This window comes from Hemicordylus capensis, chromosome 1 (genome assembly GCF_027244095.1).
Source record: "Hemicordylus capensis ecotype Gifberg chromosome 1, rHemCap1.1.pri, whole genome shotgun sequence".
NCBI classification, from domain to species: domain Eukaryota; kingdom Metazoa; phylum Chordata; class Lepidosauria; order Squamata; family Cordylidae; genus Hemicordylus; species Hemicordylus capensis.
In genome coordinates, this window is record NC_069657.1 from 424,193,487 (window position 1) to 424,211,443 (window position 17,957).

General features: G+C 44.2%; 1 protein-coding gene across 2 annotated transcripts in view; it reads right to left on the minus strand.

Annotated features, from left to right (window-relative positions):
- Window positions 1-12,573, minus strand: part of KCNG3 (potassium voltage-gated channel modifier subfamily G member 3) — a 37,701-nt gene extending 25,128 nt beyond the window's left edge. The window contains exon 1 of one of the 2 annotated variants that reach the window (XM_053311411.1): window positions 10,905-12,573. In XM_053311411.1, the coding sequence (XP_053167386.1) occupies window positions 10,905-11,620 (716 nt within the window). In that variant the 5' untranslated portion in view covers window positions 11,621-12,573. Of the gene's footprint in view, window positions 1-10,871 lie in introns of both variants that reach the window. The other variant, XM_053311403.1, reaches the window with a different exon arrangement.
- Between the last annotated feature and the right edge of the window lie 5,384 nt (window positions 12,574-17,957).

The window sequence follows — 17,957 nt, forward strand, 5'->3', positions numbered from 1 at the left end:
CCTGGCACCATGGTGTTGATTGGGTTATCTATTATGTTAAGCAGCACAGGAGGGAGTAGTAAGAACAACAATAGGAACAGATACCTTGCAAAGTGGTCTCAAAGATAACTTAATTGCCAGGGAGTTGGTCCTTATTTGTTTAAACTGTAAAAGTTTTTAAAAACATACACAGAGAGAGTAAAAGAAATAAAAGCAGTTTAGATTAAAAAACAACCAACTATTAATGCTGGGCGGAAGAAAGGAAGCTAAAGAAGATGCTAGTTGAATGTTGCCAGCGTTTTCCGACTGACTGGGAGAGGGTAAAGATAAACAATGAGAATGTGTACCTTTAAGAGGAAAAAGAAAGCCGGAAGTAACTCAGATGCACGGCAAGAGGAGTCTCAAAGTTTAGTGGATCAATTGAGGGGAGCTTGGAGGGAGATTATATTATGGTCTTGTTGGGTAAGGTCACAAATCCTCCTTTAGTATCTAGTGCTGTTGGGAGGGAATTTGTGATCATTGCTTTTCAAGGAACTGCCAAATTTAAGGTGAGCTCCTTTCCTCTCCTCTAGAACTGAAATAACTACTGCTGCGTTGCCAACTTCATTAGCTTTACATTGGGATGCCAGTTGAAATTGTCCAAAGATAAATGGAGGCTGCAAACCTAAACACACTTACTAGAGAGTAAGGCTCACTGAGTTCAGTGGGACTTACTTCTGAGTAAACATGCTTAGGGTTGCACTGAATGATTTGTGCATTTCCTCCTTTTAATATTAAGCATGTTAGTGTAATTTAGATTGAAAGAGGCTGTGCCTCCTGCCAAAAGATTATCTTTGGGATACTTCTGTTTTCATGGAAGTGCTAATGTACCTCATCATAATCACATTCATTTGCAATGCATCAACTATTTTAAATATACATCTGCTTTCCTGTCAGGCTTGCACAAGAGGTTAAACATATATTCTTAATATTCTCAAATGGCCCTTTTAATGTGATGGCTGCTGGGATCCAATATGTTCTGCACACATTGGAATCAAACATCCACTGTTGTGTGCCAAAATTGCTAATAGGTTCAGATTTCTCAAAGTACAGAATTCCTGAGAACCTTTTAATTTAAACATTCAGAGTTTTGTTCCCCACCCCTTTTCTCTTTGTGAAAATAACTCCAAAGGAAAACCCATGGTCAGGAGTCACAAAAGTGTGTGTGTGTGTGTGGGGGGGGGGTGTTTTGCAAAGTTTGTTGACTGGCTGGCTCAGCTGAGTGGAGGCATGGGGCGGTTGGTGGGGGGCACTAGGCAAATGGAAAAAATTGAATTACTTTACTATGCAAGAAAATAATTTATGTTTCAATATTTATGTGCATTTTTTAAATTTGGGGCCCCTTCATAACATATGCTACAGGCCCCACACTAGCTTAATCCGGCCCTGCCCAACATGGCTTATACTATCCGGCAGGGAGGCTGTTGAAGAGGGTCTGGAAGATATTATAAATGCTTCTCTGAAGGAAGGCAGGATGCCTCCTTGACTGAAGGAGGCAATAATGAGACCACTTAGCCTACCTTGGATCCCTCAGAGTTAAGCAACTACAGGCCTGATTACCACCTCCCATGGCTGGGCAAGGTGATTGAGAAGGTGGTGGCCTCCCAGCTCCAGTCAGTCTTGGAAGAAACTGATTATCTAGACCCATTTCAAACCAGCTTTTGGGTGGGCTATGGGATGGAAACTGCCTTGGTCAGCCTGATGGATGATCTCCAACTGGGAATTGACAGAGGGAGTGTGACTCTGTTGGTCTTTTTGGATCTCTTAGCAGCTTTCGATACTATCAACCGTAGTATCCATCTGGAACATTTGAGGGGATTGGGGGTGGGAGGCACTGCTTTGCAGTGGTTCCACTCCTACCTCATGGGCAGATTCCAGATGGTGTCCCTTGAAGACTGTTGTTCTTCCAAATCTGAATTTTCCTATGGTGTCCCTCAGGGCTCCATATTTTCTCCAACGTTGTTCAACATCTTCATGAAACCACTGGGAGAGATCATTAGGAGATTTGGCACAGAGTGTTGTCAGTATTCTGATGACACCCAAATCTACTTCTCCATGTCAACTTCATCGGGAGAAGGCATAACCTCCCTAAATGCCTGCCTGGAGGCCGTAATGGGCTGGATGAGGGATAACAAACTGAGGTTGAATCCAGATAAGATGGAGGTACTTATTGTTCAGGATCGGAACTCAAGAGACGATTTTGATCTGCCGGTTCTGGATGGGGTTACGCTCTCCCAGAAGGAACAGGTATGCAGTCTGGGTGTACTTCTGGATCCGAACCTCTCCCTGGTGTCCCAGGTTGAGGCAGAGGTGCTTTTTATCAGCTTCAGCTGATACACTAGCTGCGTCCGTTTCTTGAGATGAACAACCTCAAAACAGTGGTACATACGCTGGTAACCTCTAGGCTGGATTGCTGCAATGTGCTCTATGTGGGGCTGCCTTTTATGTAGTCTGGAAACTAAGTTGGTCCAGAACGCGGCAGCCAGGTTGGTCTCTGGATCATATGGGAGAGACCATATCACTCCAACTCACTTGGAGGCTACTCGGGAACGGGCCTTCTCCATTGCTGCCCCCGGACTTTGGAATGTGCTCCCTGTTGAAATAAGAGCCTCCCCATCTCTGGCAACTTTTAAAAAGGTGCTGAAGATACATTTATTCACCCAGGCTTTTAATTAGATTCATTGTTTAAATTTTAATGCTGGTTTTAAATGATTTTAATGTTGGAGTTTTTAATGTTTAAATGATTTTGTTTAATTGGTTTAGTTTTGATTTTAACAATTAATTGATTTTAATTGTTTTTATTTGTTGTAAACCACCCTGAGCCATTTTTGGAAGGGCAGTATATAAATCAAATAAATAAATAAATAAATAACCATATGAGCCACTGTGTAGTGAGTTTCCCCAACTCCAGTCCCATCAATGATAATGGCTATCAAAGAATGTTAATTCCCATTATGACTGTCATTTCTAGACCAGCTCCTATAGAGAATGGCTAGGGTGAGGGATCTGACAGAGCCTCTGTTGCAATTCCCATAGGGTTTAAGAGCCTTTTATGTCTCTAAGAAAGTGCCCAAGGGAAATAATAAAGTAAAGATTTTGACAGAATGTCTGCAGTTCACATCGGGAAGGTACCTACTTGTACCTTTTATCTCATTTGCTTGAAATAAAAATCTGGTTAATAAGACGATTGGGAGTCCCTTGGGATCTAGGAATGCTCTGGGGGCCAAATAAGTTGACCCTGGGTGCCAGACTGAGCCTGTGGGTCAAATCTCTATCCCTACCACAGAGCAATATTCATGGGAACATAGGAAGCTGCCTTGTACCGAGTCAGATCATTGGTCCATCTAGCTCAGTACTGTCTACACTGACTGGCAGAGGCTCTACAAGGTTTCAGGAAGGAATCTTTCCCAGCGCTACCTGGAGATGTCAGGGATTGAACCTGGAACCTTCTCATGAAAAGCAGTTACTCTAACACTGAGCTATGGCCCCATCCCCCATTCAGTCCACAATGGATTGGGGAAGGAAATCGCTTGGTGCAAGGAGACACCCATCTAGTTGCTAACACCTTTTTGAAAATTTAGAGCAGCCCTACGCTACGGTGCTGTAGAGGAGAGCGTGAACAGCTTTTTTAAAAAAGCAAAACATTCACAAAATGGCAGGCCATTGCAGCAGAAGGAGGAATAGCTGTGCAAGTTCACTAATTTTTTAAACTCTCGATAAATGGGAGATATTCAGCCTCTAAAACAGGAAAATGTGAAGCCCCCTTCTAACTGAGCAAAGAGACATCTTTCAAAGTGGTGGTTTTCTTTATATTAAGCAGGAGGGGAGCAACTGGCCCTATTCAGCCCTAGGACAGCTTTCTTCCAGTAGCTGTTGTTGATATGTATCCTGTGCTTTTTTTTTTTAGACTGTGAGCCTTTTGGGGATAGGAAACCATCTTCTCTTTATTATTCTTTTCATATGTAAAAAGTTTGAGAACTTTTGTTGAAAAGCAATATATAAATATTTGTAATAATAATAATACTAAAATGTTTCGAGGGTTCGAAAATGATGCAGGCTTTGAGCTGATTAATAATTGTGCCACAGACACTAGCCAATAGGGCAGAAAAAGATTCCATAGAGTATTTGCAAGAGCAAAAGATGCACAGCTGGTGGGGAAACTGTATTTTCCCACATACACACTATCACAATTCTTAGTACCCACAAATTCTGATGCCCTAACAGCACCACCACTAGCTTGAGAGAAGTTGTGCAACAGACAACGTTTGCACATTTCTCCCCTGAACCAGCAAGGGAGATTCATACAGGCAGCTGATGCAGATGGGATCTCTAATCATCCATAACAAGCACAATTAAAGCTGAATCAGCACCATATAGCATGGTGGGGGGGCCTGGGGGGAGTGATCACATTGAATTGCCCTGAGGTTAGTGCTAATTCCGGATGACTATGCTTTTAAGTAATGGATTGGAAGAAACTGATAATGCAGGAATACCCTGTGTTAGAATGCGTCACATTAGCAATCCGCTTAAATGGGTTGTAGACAGACTGTTAGTACCTTATAGATTGTTTGTGCTTTCTGAAATAATTTTGCAAATTTGTATGAAAATAGTGAAATTTACAGAAGTAAAACTATTTATTATTTTGAACATCTGGCCGTGACACTCACCTAATAAAAAACAAAACAAAACAGGTGGTTTTTAATAAGGTGAAATAATGCTTGAGCAGAACACAGTGATTACTAAAGCGTGTCCAGAATTTTTCCTGTTTCTTCTGAGCTTGGCAGTTCAAAATCAGTGAAAATTTTCTCAATTGGACAGAAAAAACAGAATAATATTGGACTATTTTTCTTCTTTTTCAGCAAATTATTTCATGAAGAGATTAAAGACTTTGCTTTTTTTAAAAAAAAAGCCTTATTCAAGGAACAGTCATAAGAACAGGCCTGCTGGATCAGGCCCATGGCCCATCTAGTTCAGCATCCTGTTTCACACAGTGACCCACCAAATTATTATTATTATTATTATTATTATTATTATTACATGTATATCCCGCTCTTCCTCCAAGGAGCCCAAAGCGGTGTACTACATACTTGAGTTTCTCTTTCACAACAACCCTGTGAAGTAGGTTAGGCTGAGAGCGAAGTGACTGGCCCAGAGTCACCCAGCTAGTATCATGGCTGAATGGGGATTTGAACTCAGGTCTCCCCGGTCCTAGTCAAGCACTCTAACCACTACACTACGCTGGCTCCCTATTCCACTGGAATAGTGATAATGCTGCTGGAAGCCTACAGGCAGGAGTTGAGGGCATGCCCTCTCTCCTGCTGTTAGTCCCCTGCAACTGGTACTCAAAGGCATCCTGCCTTTGAGGCTGGAGGTGGCCTATAGCCCTCTGACTAGTAGCCTAGTAGCCGTTGATAGACCTCTCCTCCAAGTCATTTTACATGTTGCAACAGAAACAGGATTAAATGTTACAGAGTACTGTGAAACTCCTCACTTCAAGCCAGCTACCTGTGAAGATTCTTTAGGTCTTTTCCCCCACTGCCCATGCACTGTGGACAGGAAAAAGTATCAGGAAATCAGAGTCACAACTTGATTTCTGCAGCTTATTTCTAAGGTGTACACATACTATTCTTCATATCTTAATGGCACAAAAGTGGCTCTACATTAAATATCTAATGTGTAATCCACTTCTATGTAATATGTGAATTAGCTCTAAGTCAGGCCTTGTCCAATTTTCTTTGGATCTAAGAGCCAGCCGCAAAATATAGGAGCCAGGCAATGACACTTGACAAAATTACCAGACTTAGTGATGGACATTGTGGTGGGGGAGGGTAACAGGGCTCCTCTTTATTCTCTTTACAAGTAACATACTAAGATCAGAAACAGAGCTGTCTGGGACAAATTAAATAACTCGGTCTCTGAATATCCTAATCTAGGCACCTTGGTTAAGTTTTTAGGCACCATGGCTCCCTAGCACCTGGGATTTGTCAAGCCCTGCTAAGTGTTAAATTTGACTCAAGTTGGGAAATCCTGGTGTTGTGTTTTAGGGGTAGGAGAAGGTAGGAGCTTTAATCAAACTGAAACCACTAGAGCATCCCAGCTCTAAGAACCACTGAAGGCCTGGGGTTGTTTCATAAGCGCAGCTTAAAACAGACTGAAGTCAATGGTGTTACAATACTGTAAACCACTCAGCAATGGAAACTAGTATGTGGAGGGTCCTGCCTTTGGACAAGAGCCAAAGTATCATTTGATCTCTCCCAATCCAACTTATATTATCAGTTCCTCTTACTCCTATGCATTACCATATTTCATTATGACACTTTGCTTGTATTTCATTTATAAAATGCCACCAACCATATTTTAAATAATGTCTTGCTTAAGATTAAGTGTCATTGGTTTAGATATCTTTAACATTCTCCACTTGTTTCCCCCCCCTATTGGGATATGTTCTGAAGGATATCATGTTTTTTTCTACCAAATATATAGCCTGAATCAGAAAATATGCTGGTTACAATGTAAACAGATATGCGTGTGTATGACTGGGATCTTATTAAGGATTTTAGACACTCGTGGGAATATCCAGAATACCCATGTGTCACTGATACCAAGACTCTGAGAATCTACAAGGCAATGCTGGAAGTTGGAGCAGAGCATGACCGGTTGGTGACTGCTCTAATTATAACCAGTTTGGTGCAGATGCTGATTCAGGGGCGATGGATACACAAGTCCTCTCTGCTTACTTTTCCAAATGTAAGAGAACCTCCATCTTCACCTTTTCAGAAAATGGAACCAAGGGAAACAGAAGGGCAATTTCCAAGGGCCCAGGGGATATCTTCCTGAATTTTTGTCAGTTTTTAAGACCTCCTTAAAACAAACCTTGACAATTTTTCTTTGGATCTAGGCATCAGTCCAAAAATTTAGGAGCCAGATAATGGACTCTTAACAAAATTAACAAAATTAGTGATGGACATTGGGCGGGGAGGTGGGGGTGAGTTTCTCTTTATTCCCTCCACAATTAAGATAAAGTTGTGCCATTGAGTCAGTGTCGACTCCTGGCAACCACAGAGCCATGTGGTTTTCTTGGTAGAATACATGAGGAGTTTACCATTGCCATCTCCCTCACAGTATGAGATGATGCCTTTCAGCACCTTCCTATATTGCTGCTGCCCAGTATAGGTGTTTCCCATAGTCTGGGAAACACCTAAACATCCCAGTGGGGATTCAAACCAACAACATCTTGCTCATTAGGCAAGTCATTTCCCCAGTGCGAATCAAAACAGGGCTGCCTGGGACAAATAACCTCTGGATATTCTAGTCTAGACACCACAGTTAAATCTCTGGGTGCCATGGTTCCCTGGCTGGAATTTGTCAAGCCCTGTCTTAAAAACATACTTCCTTATTAAGATGTTTGGCTGTACATAACTGTTTGTTTTAACTGTTTTAATTTTATTTATTGTTGTTTTAACCATTTATACATTGCCTAGAAACTCATATATGGAGTGGCATAAAAATGAAATAAATAAATATGTTAAATGCTCCTTAATTTGAAATATACTTTGTTTTGGAGGCAAGCTCTTTTTTTGCAGAATCATCACAACAACCCTACTGTTTTAAACAGGATTACTCATTTAATGAGGACTATTTCTAGGAGTAAAAATTGCTGGCTCCAAATGAAGAGTGATGCATATTATTATTATTATTATCATTATTGTTTACATTTTATATCCCGCTCTTCCTCCAAGAAGCCCAGAGAGGTGCAATACATACTTAAGTTCCTCCTCACAACAACCCTGTGAAGTAGGTTAGGCTGAGAGAGAAGTGACTGGCCCAGAGTCACCCAGCTAGTTTCATGGCTGAATGGGGATTTGAACTCGGGTCTCCCTGGTCCTAGTCTAGCACTCTAACCACTACACCACGCTAGCTCCACATGTGAAAGATTGGGAGTAAGATTGTGAAATATGACTTCATGGAGTTTCTTCCGGGGCCATATAAAAAAGCAAGTATCCTTTTTCACAGGTGAGACTTTCTGCCAAAGCTTTATTCAGACAAAGAAATAACCCCAGAAAGTTTCCTCTACAATACCTAACTTCATAGCTATTAAATGGAATGCATCTGTAGATGTGGGAGGATTACTTAGTCACTCTTTGCACCGTCTCACAAAATGAAGACAGTTCTCTAATAAAGATGTTTCATAGGTCTCCAACCTCCCGCTAGGGGTGGGGGAGAAAGGAAAGTTAGCAGTGGAGTTCTTGCTCCTTCAGAGGCAGCAGGTCCTTATTTGTATAGCAAAGAGACCAAAGCTTTCCCTCTCCTTTTTGCTAGTGCAAAGCCATGAACACAAGACTGGAATACAGTACAAAATCATGGCGAAGTGCTGAGAGACTGAAATTTCCATGGAGATATTTTAGGGCTGCAGTTTCGGAAACAAAGGGTGTCCATTATGTTGTGCAGAGCATCAGTTTATGAGAATAATAGACCATCATTTGAAACTAGCAAATCTGGCTTCCTTTCCTCTATCATTTGAAATGCGCAAATAATTAAGATGACATTGGTCCAACTTCCGCTGGTAGGAGTGGAAGCAAACTGCCACCATTTCACAGAATTCTTCATTGCTCCCTAGACTGTTTATTGTTACACTGACAGAAACTGTCCTAACAAAATAGATCATATTACCTATTTGATGCTACTTATTCCAGCATATACACTCAGCTGTCTATGTCTAAAAGAGGAGAAAAGTTTGTCTAATGCATTTTGTTGTGGGCCAGGAGCCTCTTAGGAGCAAACCCCTTCCTTGAAGCTTTTTGTGAAAAAGATGGACAGGAATTTGTTAGAGAAGCAATGGGCCATTCTGTTTAAGGCCAAGAGGTTTGACTGGGGGGTGGCTTGTGGCAGGGAGACATTGCCCAATGATGCAGTAGTGTTGACTGGTTGCAACGTGGAAATTGGCGCTGCACCTTTAAGCTCCCATTGTGCAGTGGGAGATGAAACAGCCATTGCTTTGTCGTTGCCATTGCTTCTCTGGCTCATTCCTTCCTGATGTCTGCCTCCCTCCCTTGAGACCTGCTTGTGAAAGCAGGCCAGGATGCGGAGGAAGTGAATAACAGGACTGGGGCGGGGAAGCTGTAGCTGAAACTTTAGAACTTTCTACCTTTATGGAAGCTCTCCCACAGCAACTCAGCTGAAGAACCCCTGCAAATCTGCAACAGATCCCTGGAGGATTTGCAAAGAATTCTGGGGTGTGTTTAGGGAATACACTCACTAGGCAATGGTAAGGTGCTGGGTCTCACCATGAGCTTTCCCAGGGAGCAGGCTTTACCACGGGTATTCTGCGAGGCTTTACTGGGAGTTCAAAGTTGTCCCTATTTTTCAACCCTGGATATAAATTAGGCTACACTCTAACACGCAAGGAAAAGCCAAATTGTGTGTGAAGTGCTCCCTGATAACTCGCAGGGACTTTGGGGTAAATTTGGCCAATATGTGAAAACACACCTTCCATTCTAGAAGTGAACTAAAATGAACTAAAAGCCGGGGTGAAAAACTTCCATAGTTTATCATGAGCTCAATGTGCTGCCTAGAATATACCCACCGCAACCCTACAGGGAGAGATCAGAAGTGTGGGCAAGCTATTCTCCAGGGAAGTTTGTCTACTATTGATGATCTTCTTGTTGACAAATCTTTAACAGGCTTTGAAGGAACCACCAGGTTTTCCTGAATACAATTACGAAAAGGCTGACAGAACAAGAGTTTCCAAACTTGGGTCTACAGCTGTTGTTGGACCCAACTGCCATCATCCCTAACCACAATAGCCAACAGACAACAACATCTGGGAACCTCTTGTTACAAAGCACTGGACATCCCTTCCCAACTACACTTGGAGTGGGAGCTCCTGTGGGTGTGTGGGCAGGGGTGTCTCTTGGGGGACTCTGGATGTAGAGCTGGGTCTTGGTTTGTGTGCCCAGCAGCCGCCTGACTGGCTCCCTCACATTCCAAGGTATATACAAAAACACCTTGCTGAAGACCAGAGCTGATGGGGGAATATCATCTGGTGGGATTTTTGAAGTGGGCAGTAATACATCAAACAAAACAAAAATAATAATAAAAAAATTAAGGGGGGGAGAAGTTACAAGTTCTGTTGCGCAATTTTACATTAATTTATCATAGTAATACTTATAAATATAAAGCATCCTAACACCCTGAATCAGAGCATCCACAACAGATGCTTCTCCAATGTTTTCTTGAGAAACTTCAGAGGAAAAAGAACATCTCCTCCCATGATGTCAAAGAGTAGCTTCTTACTGAAAAGCCCTTATAAAATATTGTAATTTTCCTAGGCTCAAGCATCAACCGTTGCAGTTTGTACATGAAACTTCAATTCGGTACCCCAAGGAGAAAATGCTCCCTTAGGCAAGGCTGGTATCTATGCATGATAAATTGTGTTCCACACCCCAAACCACACACAAGGCTGGACCCTAAAAATTTGATGCCTAAAAAGTTTGATGAGAACAGTCAAGCACCTCAGATGGTCGACATCCGGCTCCCCACCCAATTCTCTGCACAAGGCTTGCACCTAAAATTTTAATAACAGCTCCTTTAAAAGTGGGGGGAGCAGTATCTAGGGATTTGATATTCAGCTTTGCTTTTAAGGAGACCCTACGTTTGCTGGGCAGGCATTCCTATCTGGGTCTATGTGTTTTGCGAAGTTGGATGGGTATGTCCGGGCTGGTGTCTCAGAAGTGTGGCATAATAGTCACAAGAAAACCAGCGATGAGCGGCTCAGGAGGCGCAGTGGAGGACAAGAGACGGGACACATTTGGACGGGACACTGAGGAGGGGGGAAAATAAGCGATTCCTCCTACCCTGAAGGCTCCCTCAATGAGTCTGCTGTGTACCTGCTGTGCTCCTCCAGGCTTCGGTTCTCCGCCGCCCGCCACTCGGGCATGGTGCTGGCGCACAGCACCACCATGGAGACGATGACAAAGAGGATGGAGACCGTGGCCAGGATCTGGGCGGCTAAGGAAGAGGTGGGCTCCTCGAAAGTCCTCCTCATCCTCTCCAGCCATTTCTTCTCCTCGGCTCCAGCCGGGGGCGCTGCGGGGCTGCTGCCCTGGTCGGTCCCTCCTCCTCCTCCTCCTCCTGCTGTTGCTCGGCTCTGGTGGCAGCTGCTGCTACTGCTGCTGCTCCCGCTCCAGCCTCCCGCGGGCTCGGCCGCCTGGAGGTCTTCCGCCGAGTAGAAGGTGTAAGTGTCGGACATGCGGTCGTCGAGGCGGCGCTGGCAGCAGTAGTCGAGGTGGGAGCACTCCAGGCCCCAGTAGATCATCTCGTTGTAGAAGGAGAGCTCGCACATGTGGGGCACGAAGCGCAGGTGGCCGTAGCGCACGTAGAGCATGATGAAGCCGAAGGCTTCCGAGTGCCGGTCGAAGAAGTACTCGTTGCGCTCGCGGTCGTAGTCGTCGCAGACCTCCAGCACGTCCTGCTCCGACAGGCAGCCGTGCAAGCGGCTCACCCGGCGCAGGGGAAAGTCCTTCAGCACCTCCCGAGAGAAGGAGTACTTGGTGCCCCCCACGTTCAACACCACCACCGACGGGACCCCCCGGCCAAAGTTCATGGCTCGGGGGGAGGAAAGAGGAGAAGGGCGCGAGCGGGAAGCGGCGGCTCGGGCTGCGGGGAGGGCGGGGTGCGGTTGCCCACCCTTGCCGCCGCCCGCCTCTTGCTCAGACTCAAACTGGCGCCTTTGGCGGCTCTCGCGCTTATTTGCCGTCTTCTTCAGCCCTCTCCGTCCCCTTCTCGCTGGACGAGGCAATGACTATGGCTCCCGACTGAGTCCCTCCTGAGAGCAGGGCGGCGACGGCTCTCCACCGTCCCGTCAGAGAGCCGAGCGCGCGCGCCGTGCGCCCCCTCGAAACCCCCTCCCCCTGAGTCTTGGCGCCCGGGGAAAGCCCGCGCGGCAGCCTTCAGCGCGGAGCGGCGGGCGAGTCCGTGCGCCTGCCTCGCGCCGCGGCTACCGAAGCCACCGGGGCTGGCTGGCGAGAGGCGCTGCTGCTGGTCTTGCAGCCAGCGTCGAGCTGAAGGAGCGCGGCAGACGCGGAGGGCATGGTTGGGCAGGCGAGGGGAAGTCCCGCGAAGTTTGGAGGGAGAGCCCCCGGACTCGGCAGCCCTCGAGGCGTCGCGCCGGCGCTCCCTGTGCAGTGCGCCTCTGGCACCGCAGCTCGGAGGCAGAGAGACACAGCGGCTCCTCGGCGTGAGGGCAGAGGCGGCAGCGAAGGGACACGCCTCCTCCTTCCCCTCCCAAAGCAGAAAGAGCGGAACTGCTGCTCTCACTCCCCGATGCGCCGGGAGGAAGAGAAGAGCACCTGCCCAGGGAGAGGGTTTCTTTTCTTTTCAAGCGCCTGTCTGTGGAACTGGTTTCGACCCTCTCTGATAATTATAACTGTGCTGCAGAGATGACAACCTTTCCATACAACATTTAATCTTTTCTTTCTTTCTTTCTTTCTTTCTTTCTTTCTTTCTTTCTTTCTTTCTTTCTTTCGCAACCCCTGATAAATTTCCTCTGCAATATCCTGCTCACCCTTCCAATTTTGACTGGCTGACATCCTGACTAGTGTGTCAGGATGTCAGCTTTGCTGATTGCACTAGTGTCACTAGTGCAATGTTGAGCAAATCTGCACGCACTTGAGAAGTTTGCCGAGTTGTGTGAAATTGCGCTGCTTTGCAGTGCTGCACAACCGTGGGACACAGACAAGACTGTATACTGCGGTCAACATCTTCTGCGAGTGCAAGAACTCATCCGGAACAAACATGCCATACTTTGTCATGCCATACAATGTCATGACGCAACATCGTTTTGCTACCGCAACAGCATGACATTGGCGCAACACTAGTTTGGATGTAAGCCGTTGCAATTAACTAAAAGGGTTTCCCTTCTCCACCCCGCCTCCAAGCCTGTTATAAAAGGCAAGGCAGGGCTGCCTGAAAACCTCAGAGTGAGAAAACACTTTAAACTGGCATGCCTGCAGGGTTTTAATGCAAGTATGCCAGCTTAAGTAGCTCGGTGATTAGAGCCCTGGTACAATTTCCTTCCACCTTACTCTGCTCTCCTCTGTATGATCAACATGAGTGGAAAGCACAATTTGGAAGACTGAAGGGCAGACGGTGACTCCAACAAAGATGGTGGCATTGAACCTGTCAGATTCCATGTTCTGCCACTGATGGAGAAGGAAGGGAGGGGAATGTTAAACAAACCCTTTGTTTTCTTACAGTGCAAATATGGAGAAAATACCATCAAGACTAGGAATAGTTATTCATCTAGCAAGTGCCTGAAAAGTCCTGAAGCAGAAACATTTGCTCACTGGCATACCTCCTGCTTGCTTAAAGCATCTGGATATCCAGGAGGGTTTGTGTATACAGTGTATTTTCATTAGCCTTGCCATGTCCCCCAGAATTTAGCGTAGCCGAAAATTTTGGCTCCTCCATCCGGCTGCTGAATTCCACCCAGATTTATCTGGATTTCAACTGTGCTGCCTGGATTTTACTCTGGATCCAATCATATGGGAGGGCAGAGAAGGAGTGGAAAGTATACAAATCTGTATAATAATAATAATAATAATAATAATAATAATAATAATTAATGCAAATTAGTTGCTGCATAATTTGCATAATATGCAAATTAGGCCACCCAGATTTGGGAAGCTTGAATATGGCAACTCTAGTTTTCATATTCATATGAGGTCTGAAGTGCATGCAACAAAATGGAGACGGGAACTGAGAACTCATTCTCCATCCTCTTCTTCTGTTTGACTGTTGCACGCACACACACACGCACACCCTTTGGAATTCATTATTTCTTATATTTTTCTTTCTCCTTTCCCCTTTGAATATGTCCCTGAACCATATTTTGGTGAGCAGACAATATCACCAAGCTATTTCAAAAGTACAAACTGTGCAGAGAGAATACAGTTCAAAAGTCTTCTTTCTGCTCTTCTTTTATATTTGTAGCCCTTATGGCTCCACACATTTTGTGCTTTGCGTCATCGTTTTTCATCATATTTACATATTTTTGTTGCTCACCTCACCATTAGTTTGCCCATTTATACCATCACTATACCATACTATCAGGTTCCCAAGCTGGGTCCCCAGATGCTGTGGATTACAACTCCCATCATCCCCAGCCACAATTTCCATGCGAGGGTTGATGGGAGTTGCTGATTCAAATTTCCTCTCAGTCTTGAAGCTCACTTGGGCCAGTCACTAGCTCTCAGCTTAACCTACCTCACAGAGTTGTTGTGAGGATCAAAGGATGGGGACCCTGAGCTCCTTAGAGGGAGAATGGGATAAAACTGTAATTAAATAAAGAGGTGTGAACTTGGTATCTTAACAAGACATCTCCAAATTGATGCCAAACCTCTGGGAATGATTCCCTGCTATGTGCTGCATGAACAGACGATGAGCAAAATGAACTATATAAACAGAATTATTATTTCTGTTTAGCTGTTCTTATATGCTTATATGCTGTCATTTAAATATTTATGTTGGTAGTGCTTTTTGTCACTATTTTGCTTTAGAAAAACATATAATGCATGTAGGATGTTGAAAAGTGCTGGGGGGGAGGATGAAATATTCTTGTGGGTTTTTCTGGAAAAGAGAGGATTTCAGGAACAAAAGAGGTGATGGAAATCCTGTGCAATTGGGGAGTGAATCAGAGTCCACTTCCAAGACTTTCTACAGTATGACTGGGCCAGAGGGATCATGGAATTGCAGGGCCAATGATAATCCCATACTGAGCCAAATACTATAATGTGCATAGGATGGGGCTCTAGCTCACTGGTAGAGCATCTGCTTTGCATGCAGGTCTTAGGTTCAGTCCCTGGAATGTCCAGGTAAGGCTGGGGAAAAACTCCTGCCTGAAACCTTAGAGAGCCACTGCCAGACAGTACTGAGTTAGGTGGACCAAAGGTCTGACTGACTCGGTATAAGGCAGCTTCCTGTGCTCCTATTTTCAGAACACTGACGAGCCATTTGGGTAGACAATCAAACAGCTCACAGTTTGCACATTTGTTGCACTTATACCTTGGGCCAAACAGGTGGTACCGATGTTTGTGTTGTTTTAAAACCCTGCCAACTTTACTTGACTAAAGGCAGCAGTGGGACAGAAGAAAGGTGTGTGTGCATCATAGAAAGCACTCTGAAGTGACTTTTGATTATTTATTACTTGTGGATCCCATCTTTTTTCAGTAGCGCTCAGGGCTGCATGCATAGAGTTCCCAAGACATTTCCTATCCAGGCCCTAACAAGTCACAGACTTGCTTACCTTCAGCAAGGTTGCTGTGTGTGGTGCGTCTTCTTCAGACTATAGCCCTGGCCTCAAAGACTTTTCTTGTCTCCTCCTGCTGCACTAAAGCAGATGCTATGTATTAGAGTCACTTCAATTTACAAAATGGGCTCCTCCTCACTCCACAAATAAGCTATCTTATCCCGTCTGCACTAGTCTGCAACAAACAGCATGCAAGATCAAACAGCATCCACTGTGCCAGGTCAGAACATCACAGCCTTCTGGAAAGAATTCTGTAAGAGTAGTCACTTTCATGCTTCATTGCATCATGTCCACTAGAGGTCATAGTTAGAGCCATTTTTATCTGTTAATTTAAGAGTTCATTGGTTTTTACTTGGAAAGAGGATGGAAATCAGCCTTCATGCTTCCCAATTAATTTTATCTCCTCGGATCTCAATGTTCATTTTCCAGATTCTGAACAGATAACAAGCCTTGCCCAAGTGTTTTGAAAATTGTGTGTGTGTGTGTGTGTTTTAGTTTTGTTAATTATGGGAATTTTAATTAATAATAACCCATTTTACCTTTTTTACATGTATTTCACAAATTCATTGACAATTTCCATGTGGATTAAAGGTCATTTTGACAAAACTGTAAAAAAATGCATTGTTGGCATCACTTTAATGACAGGGAATCACTAATGTTATGTGCAGTTCTTCATCTTGATTGCCCTTTCTGAGTGATACATAAATCAAAGGGACTAGCACAACAGCCCTCCCTTTATTCAGCTGCTTGTTCAGGGAGTTGGCAGGGCTTTCAGCAAAGGCTTTGCCTACTACCCTAGGATCAGTTCTACATTACAGGAAAAGGTAAAGTGTGTCGTCAAGTTGATTTCAACTCCTGGTGCCCACAGAGCCCTGTGGTTTTCTTTGGTAGAATACAGGAGGGGTTTACCATTGCCTCCTCCCGCGCAGTATGAGATGATGCCTTTCAGCATCTTCCTATATCACTGCTGCCCAATATAGTACCAGCGGGGATTTGAACCAGCAACCTTCTGCTTGTTTGTCAAGCATTTTCCTGCTGTGCCGCAATAGGTAGATTGCTGCATATAGAGACCTTCTCAGGAATTGAAATTGAGAAAGCCATGGGACCATGCTTTCAGCACCAGATGAAGGAATCACAGCTTAAGTACATGCTCCCTCTCTCTTGGGGATCAGAACAGGAAACTGCAATCAGTCTTGTAATGAATGGAAATGCCCAATGGGAAATATGTCAAAGCTAGATATGCTGTAGAATGTGCCTTGATTTCCAGAAAATAACTACGTACCAAATGTAGCCCAACGCACTGCAATGCTTCTAGTGGGGAAAAAAATGCTACAGGAATTCCTAGGAGAAGCACCTTCCTTGTCAATTAAACCGAGGGGCATTAGCATATGCACTTAAAGAGGGAATCCCAAGATAAAATTGCTTTTGCAACCTCTTCCCAGATTGTTCCAAATGATGCTGTTAGAACTAAATAAAGCTACAACCATTTTGCAGTAACAAGTGGGCTGCATTCTGCTTTTCTTGCCTCTCAGTCCCAAATACAGTAGTCTTCTAGAACAGTGTTTCCTTTTAAATAGGCAGTACACCCTAACTTCTGAAAGAAGTTCAGGTTCAGGTAAGAAGTTCAGGTTTTCACTTTTCAAGTGGATATTATTTTTAGAGCAATTTGTGCTATATGTTGGAAGAAGGACTGTGTATACAGGTGAAACTCAGAAAATTAGAATATCGTGCAAAAGTCCATTAATTTCAGTAATGCAAATTAAAAGGTGAAACTGATATATGAGACAGACGCATTACATGCAAAGCGAGATAAGTCAAGCCTTAATTTGTTATAATTGTGATGATCATGGCGTACAGCTCATGAAAACACCAAATCCACAATCTCAGAAAATTAGAATATTACATGGAACCAAGAAGACAAGGATTGAAGAATAGAACAATATTGGACCTCTGAAAAGTATAAGCATGCATATGTATTCAGTACTTGGTTTGGGCCCCTTTTGCAGCAATTACTGCCTCAATGCGGCGTGGCATGGATGCTATCAGCCTGTGGCACTGATGAGGTATTATGGAAGACCAGGATGCTTCATTAGCGGCCTTCAGCAATTCTGCATTGTTTGGCCTCATGTCTCTCATCCTTCTCTTGGCAATGCCCCATAGATTCTCTATGGGGTCAGGTCAGGCAAGTTTGCTGGCCAATCAAGCACAGTACACTGTATACTTTTCAGAGGTCTGATATTGTTCTATTCTTCAATCCCTGACTTATTGGTTCCATGTAATATTCTAATTTTCTGAGATTGTGGATTTGGGGTTTTCATGAGCTGTACGCCATGATCATCACAATTATAACAAATTAAGGCTTGACTTATCTCGCTTTGCATGTAATGTGTCTGTCTCATATATCAGTTTCACCTTTTAATTTGCATTACTGAAATTAATGGACTTTTGCATGATATTCTAATTTTCCGAGTTTCACCTGTATATAGGGCTGTGATACGACATGGTTGAACGAATGTGAGTAGGATTGCCACCTTTTACACAGCCAGGGGAACCTCTGTCAGGGGTGCACAAGTAGTATGTACCTGGGCTAGAGGTGATGTTGGCCAAAACTAAGAGGGCTAAACCACTGCACTCT